This window comes from Phyllobates terribilis, unplaced genomic scaffold (genome assembly GCF_046119375.1).
Source record: "Phyllobates terribilis strain yellow unplaced genomic scaffold, ASM4611937v1 Scaffold_11__3_contigs__length_659146591, whole genome shotgun sequence".
Lineage (NCBI taxonomy): Eukaryota > Metazoa > Chordata > Amphibia > Anura > Dendrobatidae > Phyllobates > Phyllobates terribilis.
This window is the reverse complement of record NW_027362771.1, coordinates 615,484,236-615,495,353: the sequence shown is the minus strand read 5'-3', so window position 1 is coordinate 615,495,353 and position 11,118 is coordinate 615,484,236. Positions and strand designations below refer to the sequence as shown.

The window sequence follows — 11,118 nt, the reverse complement described above, 5'->3', positions numbered from 1 at the left end:
GCAGGTACCAGATTAGATTGAAGTCTTTTACATCCAAAAAAAAAAAAAGTGCTACAAGTACTTGCAAATTGTGATGAATTTGCCATTTTCTCTCTCCAGTTTACGGCATTAAACTCCAGCTTTGACGTCGCATATAGAAGGCACAACTAAGACTTACAAGTATGTGAATGGGTGCCAAATTGATTACCAATTTTTTTGCTTCTTAAATCTCTGGAAATTCTCCACTTTATTGATTTGGTGCAAACCATTAAGTTTCTTTCACCACTTTTGCTTGTAAGATTTGAACTTTTCTATAGGTAGAAGACCCAGGTCCATCAAGTTCAACCCCCCCACAATTGTACATGGACACTAAGTTAACTAACCCACAATGTTGTGTATCAAGGAAATCATCCAGCCCTTGTATAAAAGCTGTTAGTGTAGACCATCACTACCTCTTGTGGTCGGCTTTCAGTCTGACTGTAAAGAAGCCAGTCAGATCTATAGGTTTTGGTTATATGGTCTGGTTGATTGGCACAAATGTGCCATCTAGGGTTGATTGTGTAGTACTAAAAATCAATGCACATCACAATTGTAATACTGAGTGTAGTTTGACGGTAGGGATAGAGTGTTAATGTTTGTGACTAGCCCAGACTGGGAAAGGCAAGTTGAAAGGAAAAGTAATGGTTTCTTTTCCATGCTCTCCAGGCCACACTCTGGGGTGTTCCTAAAGTGAGAGGAGGCTGAAGGAAAGCTAGCGAGATCCAAAAGCAGAAGTGACAGACTCCTTCATCAAAGATAAGCGTCCTGACCCACGGCCTAACAGAAAGGCCTAGTGTTAACTATTGAAGGTAATGGACCTAGATAGGACCGGTCAGGAGTTCCAGAGCGTCAGCACTAGCGATAAGCAACGGCCATACTGGTACCATGAGGGAAAGAAGACGTGGAACACGTGAAGGGCTCTTGCTAAGACAGGACTGTAGTGTCGAGCTGGGTTGGTGAAGTAGAGTAAAGAGTAATGGAGAAAGGAAAATGCTCAAGATGTGTACCTGCCCTCTACTGTATATAATCCCTTCCAAGTCATCATTGACTAAAAAGTTGTTGTTTTTTTATGCTGGTGGTCTCCCTTACTGACTTGTCACACCTGGTCCTGGCCAACCCAAGTCATCGGTTACATGCGGCCTGCAAGGGTGTAGTGTCCCCACCTTCATGTAACCTGACAGGACACAACAGGCTAGTATCTTGCAAATGGCTACTGTCCCATGTTAAACCATTACAAGGTAAAAAAAAAAACAAAAAAAAAAAAAACAACTTGAAGACAAGGATTATTCAATATTTGTTTATTTCATTTCTAAACAGATTTGTGGGAAAATCTTTTCAGAAGACATTTTCCGGCCACAGTAAGAGCAACGGCAACAACTACTGAAGTGACAGATCCGATGGCCACCAGCACCCACAGCTGTAGAGGTTCACGTCCTGCGCTCATCCTGGAAGCTTGGAGGGTTCCTGCTCCGGTAACCTGGTTAGACTTGGATCCAGTCACTAGAATAGGACCCAGGGTGGCCATGCCGTGTTTCTCTACATGAGAACCTGGTGGAAGAAGCAAAACAAGGTTATGGAAGGTGAAGTTCTTGTAGGCAAGAGTTGAAGACTAGAGTCTACAAAATGCAACTAGAGAAGGGTGGTTGGGTCTAAAGGAAACTTCTAAATATCTGGTAAACTCACCGACATCCCTCTTCCCAAATCCCCTTTGCCTTCCGGATGACCCCCATTGCGTTCTCTGGCTGGCAGCAGTAGCACAGTTCCTAGTGGTGCAGCACTGGCAGATCCCACTTTGTCCTTCTACAGGTGACCAACTGGAAGAGGTTGAGAGTCACCCAAGTGTCCCAACCATTGAATGATCAGCCACCATCTACTAGGGTGATCATAAACAGGATGATCTTAGTCTCACCTGCTAGATGCCTTGTTGTAGGAGCAGGCCTTGTTCATTGGATCAGGGGTCTGGTTGATGTCAGCAGCTCTCAGGGTGCATGTGATGTAGATCTAGAAACACATTAGCAGAAGTGATACATCTGTTGTATGACCCCCATTCCCACTACCAGAGTACAGCTTTTTCAGAATATGGTTTATTAAATTTAGGCCTTGTGTAACAAGCATGGGTTGGCAGATTAAAGTGCTGTTTCCACATCCAGGTCTTTAGATTGAGATGTCTATTAGTCTAGAACTCTTATTCATTGCTCCTTGCTTTAAAGCTGAACCAAGAAACTTGCAAGTGGGAATCAAAAGCAACCAAGTATGGGAACCTTTGATTGGTTAAAGGGTGTTGATTTAGGCCCGGCCTGATGCAAGCGAGTCCTCACCGTAGAAGCAGCGCTGTCAGTGAACCTGAAAGCATCAACCATGAAGCGGAGCTTGTTGGATTGAGGCCTTGGTGAAACAAAGCCCGAGGAGGAATCTTCTTCCATACTGTCCATCATGCACCTGTAGAGCAGATCAGTTGTAGAAATTTGGATTTTTGAAATCTTGTCCAATATTGATGGTTGTAACTCACCCATTGTTGGAGATAATGTCATAACTGGGTCTAGAGTTCACATCTGGAGTAATGGTGGCCACACAACGGTCAACAAAAAGGATCATGGGAACGTGGTTCTGAATGTCCAGAGAGGCTTCTATGAAAAACATCTCACCCAACCGGAAGACCAGTATTGAACTGGGAGCACTAAAATCCGCTAAAGAGAAAATACTGGATTAGCATAGACTGAGACTTGGTACCATCACTAATGCTGGGAACATGCTTACAAGTCATGAGCTGCAAGGAGAAAGCCAGCCTCTCCTCTGAGGTCACCGTGGTGCTGAATGGAGTCCATGTTGGCTTAATTGCATTACTGCTCACATTACCGTGCCTGGAAAAAAAAACCTTGAGATTAGCTAGTTCAGGTGTCACTTCTCCAGTTTGTGGCCATGTACAGAAGTCTAGTATGGAGAAAAGATAGGCCTAGGTGACCAGACAGCATCTACGAGTAGCTAGCAGTTTACATAGCCATGTTACAGTATAACCACAATGCCTTGATGTATGAAGGAGTGAAGTTTCTGGGAGGACAGTCAAGTGTTAAGCACACAAGACCTGTAGTCAGCCCAGTGGTGGCTAGGGAAACTGTGCCAGTGCCACCAGTTCTGATAAATTGAGAAACTTTGGTGCCATGGCAGGGTAACAACGTTCAGTTAATCAACCAAGGTGCTGGAATGGTATAGGCAGGGTGTTAACTAGAGACAGACCAAAACCTTGCTCATCAGACTTCACAACTGATCCCACCATGAAGAGGCTGAGAGCAGCCGTATGGTTGCAGCAATAAGGACTTGTGGCTCATGAGAGCTGTTCCAGGACACTAAGGGTAAAGTGTGGTGTGCTCATGTGTCCCCAACAGCCTTAACATCCGTTAAAGTGACAGAACCATAATAGATTTTATTCAAATTAAGATCAGAAGATTCAGCTGAATCAATTACTTGCAGTGGCCAAAAGTCAGTTTAGCCAGTAAGCTGTGCCCACTGACCACCAGCGGGTGTAGTTTGGTTCCATGCTTTCAGCTTCATCTGGTTGCAGCCTTGAGAAACTACCTTCTGGACCATGTTACCAACAAACTTACCTTGGGTAAAAGCATTGAACAGGAACCACAGCAGCATTGGACCTGATAATTGGGCTATTGCTGGAGGAAGTGGGAGCATAGCGCAGGTTGGAGGTGTAGATCAGCCAGTCTGGGGACATCTAAAAAGGATTATAAAGTTTGTTACAAGATTTGTTTTTTACTTTAGGAACAGGACCAAGAGTATAATGCTGGATTCAGATGTCTTTAGCATTCTTCTACTACAGTTATTATAGCAGATCCTTAGTGGAGGAATTAAGTTCTCGCTAGACCAGTCACATATAAGCCATAAGGTTTCTGCTTGGGTTATACAAGTTAACCCATTTGTAGTGTTGACTTTTGCACCAATGGTTTATCATAGCCCAACAGGCCTAAAAACATGATATTTCTGTCATGTGTCCCCCCCCCCCATCCCATGTGTGTTCCAACACAATGATAACCCAAGACCAAAGTTAAGACTGAGAACTCACCTCTAAAGTGTTCCCACATTCTTGAAGGCCATTATCAAACACCACTGTAGTATCTGTAGTCTGCTGTCCAGGCCTGCAGGAGCCCAAGGTCAGGTCTGAGGACTTCACCAGCTTACCATTCCCATAGAAGTCTCTGTTCACCATCACCACCATCCTGTCCTCACCACACTGCACATTGATGGGGGAGGATGGAGTAAGATCCCAGAGATTGTCTCTTCCATTATACCTGCTATCCCATCTAGGGACAGATTGAGCACCTCTCAGAGCCCCCAAACCAGACACTGAGTTAGACCAAGGGTTAACTCTAGAAGAGCCCACTCTTGATGAAGGTTGGCCAACTCCTCTAGAAGATCCAACTCCAGACTCCGGTTGTCCAAGTCCTCTAGAAGATCCCCATCCAGGCTGATAATTCCTCCACCAAGCATCTGACTGGCGCTGATGTCTGACCTGAGAACTGCTGAAACCTGGTCCACAGAGGAGAACCACTAATAGACAACTCCACCTAAACCACAAATCCATCCTGACCGCAGAGCAAGACACACAATGAAAGGGGTGGAGGGAGCAGAGCTTTATACCCTCCTCATCACACAAACATCGCTCCACCTGACGCCTCATTACACTCAGCTGAACTCTTCTATCTTCAGTGGAAACCTAGACACAAGTCCAACAAGGTCGGATTTGACAGTAATTGACAGGTCGAGATAGAAATGGTTAAAATCCAAAATTCCCAAACTTTTTTTGGTCTCACTTAATTTAGATGTCAATTGTTCTGAATTTTCCATAGCCAAACTTGTCTGAGAATTGCTGTCACGCGACACTTGTTGCTGGGTAGCCCCAGCCTTAGAGTCTTTGGGGCTCCTCACAAGTCCATGCTTTTTGCGAGCAGTGTGCTATCCATTTTCAATATACTGGGTAGAAAAACTTTGCAATTATTTTTTATTTTTTTTGCTGCATACAAAAAAATTGGTAAAAATTGACACTGATGAAAATCTGATCCAGAACGCTAATGTAAATCCAGCCATAGGGCCATAGACATCTGAATGAAACTTGCTTAAGATATGATCTCCACAAGAGCAGAAGATATTTGTGTAGGTCATCATATACAGAATACGTGAAGACTTCTTTACGCTTTTTCCAAAAGGAAGACGCCCAAGGACACCGGCATTTTTCATCTTTTTTGTCGTTTCTTGAGCACTTTTTTCATTGTTTTTGACCTCAGACATTTTTTGGAGCGTTTTTCCACAATTTTTGAGTCATCGTTTTTACTGGTGTTTCCCGGTTGCTATTTTTCCCATTAACAAGGAAGGAACCGTTAGTGGTTTCTGAAGGAAGAAGGCTATGAAAATGCTCAAAAATATGTCCTGGCATATTGTAAAGTACAGAGCGTCTTCAGAGCAGAAAATGGCAGAAAGGAACGGTCACTTCTTTTAGTCTCTTGGCGTTTTTTGATACTTGAAGCAGTGAAAAACCTCAAAAGCCTGAAAATGTGAACAGGGCATAATTATTACATAGGGATGCAAATGTTCATTCTTTTGAGCATTTTCTGAGAGCTTTTTCAGGCGGGGTCCGGGGCGTCATGTGCACATTTCCAAACCGACATCTGAATTAGGTCTCGTTCACAGTGAGGTTTTTTTTTTCTCGGATCCTCTTCAAAAAACAATTAAAAAACGATTCATTTCTATAGGAAATTCACTTTGTTGTTCACATGACGCATTTTTATGAGCATTTTTTTTGTTCAGGTTTGGAAAAATGACTAGTGAAAATAAAGGTTTGTTCACACTGAAACTCTCAAATCAAACCTTGTGATTTTTGAAATCCTTGTGTTTTTTGGAGAATTGCAAAAAATGCCAATGCAAAAAAAAAAAACCCAACTCAATGTGAACAGATCCTTATAAATAGATTCCACTTTTTGGATGTGGATTCTGAAAGAAACATCTCCAAACCAGATACTATCCAATCAAAAGACTGCAAAAAAAAACTCAGAACTTCTTCAGGGAAAGAAAAACTCCTCCAAAAACTGCCCAAAAAAGATTCATTTCCTTAAGTGGTTTCTCTCTCGATTTTAAAAGCCCCCAAAAAACTCTGTGCTAATAAATCCTTTTATAGACTGAAAAACAAATTGCACTGACGCATCTTTCGGGTGTTTTTTTTGACAGCGATGAGCTTTTCTGGTGTACATTATAGCAAATTGATCACGCTTTGTTCAGGGACGGTACATAAGGGCAAATATTTGCAAACACTCCATTGCACATTACTTTGCAACTTTTCGATAACTAGCAAAATCGTAAAAGGAAGAAGGCGAAGAAAGGAGTGAAATTCCCCTTCAGGCTATATTGTGGTTTTATTATCACATTGCCTATTCCTCATATCTTCCTCGTGACTCTTAACACAACTTTTAAGTGTTATATTCGGGTCCATTTAAGTCCTGTAATGTTAAAGGCCTATCCGGCACTGCTCACCTCGGCACTGGAAGTGACAGGTACCGATGACGTTGTGACCCCACACAACATACAAGACAGTTTACCGTTGGAGCCGCCAGAACTTTCTCATCATTATGTAGCTTCACTATATGACATCTGGCTTTTTTGTGTCTGTAAGGTCGTGTTCACACGTTGCAGAAATACTTATATTTTTTGTTTTCTGCTAGTGATGAGCGACTATGTTCTGTTAACCCTTTCGGCGAGTATGCTCGGGCCGAGCTCCGAGTATTTACAGCTGCTCGGTGATATGGTTAAATCGCTCCCGTGTGCATGATTTGCAACTGTTTGACAGCTTTAATACATGTGAGGAATGTGTAAGAAATAGACATTCCTCACATGTATTAAAGCTACGTGTGAACACGGCCTCAGCATTACATTTTTAATAGATTTTTTTATGGGTTTAATAGAGAAAAAATATCAATCACGCCATTTTTTACACCATTTACCGATCCCAGTAAATAATCTGATCGCTGTGTTGTGCGGGTCGTTACGAATACAGGTACACAAATATGTCCGTGTTATTTGTTGATTAGTGATGTTTATTATTTTTTAGAAAGTGCTTTAAAAATGACTATATTTAAGTGTTTTTCATTATTTTTTTAGTAATTTTATAGGAAGAAAAAAAATCTAATTTTATTCTCACTAGAGCTTGTAGCTCAGTATGTTCAGCTCCTGCCTGGGATGTTGAGGGTTGTGGGTTTGAGACCTGGTAGAGGCTCTCACAAAGAAAAAATAACTTTTGTAATTGCTTATAATAAAAATATTTAAAAATCTGACTTTTTTCACCTGAGTATAGAAGTACAAAGAAATACACTGCTGTATGCAATGTACTTGTATTCTCTGCTTCTGGAGTCACTGCCTGATATACAGGTCAAGATTACCAAAATGTCCTATGTGTAACATTATGAGCTCATTGGTAGAGCCGCAGCCTGTGAACGAGTTTGGAGAACCAAAGTGAATAAATTAACTTTAATTTATGCACTGAGCTGAGAGAAGCCGGGAGAACAGCTGAGACGGGACAGTCCCGTCGAATCCGGGTCGGTTGGGAGCTATGATAATGGTTGAGCTCCACAGCACAAAAATTAAAAAGGCAGAAAACAAATATCTGCTGGGCTTCCAGACAACATGTTTCAGACCTGCATGATCCTTTGTCAAGCCTCAAAGGACCATGCAGTTTGAAACATGTTGTCTGGGAGCGCAGCAGATATTTGTTTTCTGCCTTTTTAATTTTTGTGCTGTTGTGTTCAACCATTTTTTTGTGCCTTTTATACTGCTGGATCAATAAAGCAATTCTTTTAAGAGGATGTGAGTGCCGGCTATCGTTTGGACTGTTGCTATTGCTGGAGTTTTCCCGTGCACCTGGACAGCTGAGCTCCTTTTTCCCAATTCCATAATACTCTACTGGAGCCTGGTTATATCCAAAGTGTCTGTCGACATTCCTTCGTCCTACAGTCCCGCTGTGGATCTCTGGGGGGCTATGCCAGGCCTTCCTTACCCATGTGTTCCTCTCAGAGTAATAGCAGCCTCTTTGTACAGATCTGTGCACTGAAAGTACAGTCCAGGACCACCAAAGGGGTCAACACTAGTGTTGAGCCACCCCCGTAGTGTTCGAGTTCAGTTCGGTTCGTCGAACACCCGTGTGTTCGCCGAACTGTTCGTCGAACTGTTCGTCGAACACCTTCGAACACCGTTAAAACCAATGGCAGGCAAACAAAAACACATAGAAACACATAGAAAACACCTTCAAAGGTGTCCAAAAGCTGACAAACTGCTCAGAAGACACAACTAACACATGGAAAAGTGACAAGTACATATAGTCATGCGAAAAGAAAAGAGGTGGAGGAGTAAAAGGAGGGGGAGACACAGATATAGGCATGTCATGCCCTTCTAAAATCCAAAAAGTGAGAAGCCGAGACGGCCAGTCCGCTCCTGCCCGTGCCACCTCCGTGTCGCCGGGTTTGTGCCAGAGCCGCGGTGAACCCTGACGGCCAGCCCCCCTCTCCCAATACTGGTGCCTGTCCGCTGGTGGGTCGAGAGAGCCCCCCTGTGGTGGAGGCAGCTCTAAGCTTTTTAATTTAAATTGTCCCTCTAATTTGAATGAATACACTTTAAATCCATTTACAAGGATCTATTGGAGGGCAAGTCTCATGCCAGCAGCCGCGTAATTCCAGCTCCAGTAGCGTCCACTAAAGCTGCTGCAGTTAAAAAGCTTTTATAAGGATCGAGCTCGGCTGTCCACCGCAAGGCATCCTAGTGCCAGTCCCAGCCCCTATGCCTTGGGGTGCCTCCTGATGCTCTTCACTAAGTATCCCGTGGTCCCGAAGCATTTCCTTTGAAAAAATTAAGTGTCCAAACTACAGGTGGTGTAGCTTGCTTAACAGCCGGGATAATCCGCTGACTAGCAGACACTGCTACTAGGCACAAAGTATTTCCTGGGCTAGATGCAGTTAAAAATTTGTAAGTAGATACTCTCGTTGGATGCTGAGAAAGCATTCCATAGAGTCTCCTGGCACGCCATATATGATTCTCTTAAAAAGCTTGGGGTAGGGGTCTAGGGGACCCTTTTATAGCCAAAATCACGGCCCTGTATCACAATACGTCACCTAGGCTGAAGATAAATGGAACTGTAGCACCGAGGGCTCGGTTGCTACAGACGTATTGCACCTCACCCAGAGGTGTGATATCTCACTCTCAGATAAGGATGGAGTGTGGATCAGGACCCGACACCTGCATGCATTACACCACATTGCCGTGGGGCAGGGCGACCAATATGCCCCTGAGATGGGCACGACAGTCCCTGTCCCTGGCTGGAGTGGGGGGAGGGAACACTGAGGAAGGGGAACCCTGCAGTGCAGGAGCAGGGAGGAAGCAGTTCCTGGGTGCATTGAGAAGGGAGTATAAAAGGTGGGCACCATCTTAGTTCAGTGCAGAGAAGTCTGAGCAGAAGTGGCAGGGAGCAGGGGCTCTGCATGAGCTCTGCTCCGGAGGCGGGCCTAGTAACAGAGGCCCAGGCCTGCAAGAGGGAGAAGGAAGGAAGAGGAGCGGAGAAGGCTCCAGGAACGAGGAATGAAGGGATCCCAGGGGTGCGGACGGGCGAGTCGCCACCGCACGCCCAAATCCACCTGCGTGGAGGGGTCAGGCCAAAGGGGGAGACCGGTCCCCGAACTAGTGGAGGCAGGAAACGACCCTCAGCTAGAAACCGGAGGCTCTGACATTTTATGTGGCGCAGCCCCTTGCTCCACCCGCTAGGAAGGCACCACATAGGGTCAGGGAAACTGGCGCCAAGTTTACCAAGAGGAGGCCCGAGGCAGCCGGACAGAAGTGTTGGTAAGAAAGGCCAGACAAAGGACACACAAAGGGGGTCCTGTGAAGCGCTCCAAAGTTATCTGGGAGTTGTCTGAGCCCCTCACCTGGTGAGCACAGTACGACGTGGGCAGCCGTTACCTGCAGACGTGGTCTGGATAATAAGAACTGTGAGTAAAGGCCCTGAACTGCATCACTGACTCCGTGTCGTTACTGCTGCTGCCCTGCACCATCACCCCCATCCTCCGCATACACTGCCCTGAGGCTATACTCCTCCCGTGGGGAGTTATGCTACGCTCTGCTGCACCCACAACACCAGCCTCAGCGGTCTGCCCTGTAGCGGCGGTTCACTCTGACCGCAATCCACGGGTGGCGTAGTCGGACATTTAAACATCAAAACCACATAAATAGTTCCGCCACTGGTTTGACCGCCCTGAGCCACGGAACCGGATCGCCGCCACGAAGACTACAACCACCAGCATCCACCAAAAAGGGTCCGGCTCCGGGTGTCCCAAGGCCCAGGGGGTGCGTCAGAACATTTTCATCACCTTTCACAATCACCAATGGGACAAGGCAGGGATGTCCTCTGTCCCCTCTCTTATACATCCTAGTGACGGAGCACCTGCTCTCATCAATTCGCCATAACCCCAATATTAGGTGGATTGAGGTGGGAGGCACCGAGTACAAGTGCTCTCTATTTGCTGATGATGTCCTAGTATATATCACTCAATCACATATATCCATCCCTGCTGTTATGGCTGAAATAGATCACTTTGTTACATGGTAAAATTTTAAAATCAATGCAGCGAAGTCTGAGGCCCTCGATGTCTCCCTCCCTAAATCCATATAGGATTCCATCCAGTCCAACTTTCCCTTTGCCTGGCCCTCACAGGGTATCAAATACTTAGGAATTCCTATTCATAGAGACCTCTCCCATCTATGTTATCTTAATTTTGGGCCCTTTATTGAACAATTCCATACAGACCACGGTTGGCAAGTTGGAACTGTGAGATTCACTACGTGCACCACTGGTATTTTGTGGAAAAGCACATGTAAGATTCTGCAACAGTCTCTGCTGATACTCCTGCATGCGTGCATCCCTTTCTATGGCAGGAATAATTTCTGCAAATTTACTTTTGTACCGGGGATCTAACAGTGTGGCAACCCAGTAGTCAGGATTATTTCTAATTCTCACAATTCGAGGGTCATGTTGCAGGTAGTGCAGCAAGAAGGCACTCATGTGTGTTG

At 44.9% G+C, this 11,118-nt stretch overlaps 1 protein-coding gene across 1 annotated transcript; it reads right to left on the bottom strand.

The window, feature by feature from the left end:
- Positions 1-1,327: 1,327 nt before the first annotated feature.
- Positions 1,328-4,606, bottom strand: LOC141167396 (zona pellucida sperm-binding protein 3-like). The gene is made up of 9 exons (XM_073654802.1): positions 4,437-4,606; positions 4,088-4,331; positions 3,621-3,739; positions 2,776-2,879; positions 2,528-2,705; positions 2,337-2,457; positions 1,928-2,019; positions 1,702-1,832; positions 1,328-1,566 (listed from the first exon to the last, which is right to left on the bottom strand). The coding sequence occupies exons 1-9, from the start codon at positions 4,604-4,606 to the stop codon at positions 1,328-1,330; spliced, it is 1,398 nt and encodes a 465-aa protein (XP_073510903.1).
- Positions 4,607-11,118: the final 6,512 nt, after the last annotated feature.

Coding starts and splice junctions, on each gene's coding strand:
- LOC141167396 (XM_073654802.1), bottom strand. CDS start 4,606: ATGGATTTGTGGTTTAGGTGGAGTTGTCTATTAGTGGTTCTCCTCTGT. Junction 4,332..4,436: donor CCGGAGTCTGGAGTTGGATC/TTCTAGAGGAGT, acceptor TGCTCAATCTGT/CCCTAGATGGGATAGCAGGT. Junction 2,706..2,775: donor CTCCTTGCAGCTCATGACTT/GTAAGCATGTTC, acceptor TTTTCTCTTTAG/CGGATTTTAGTGCTCCCAGT.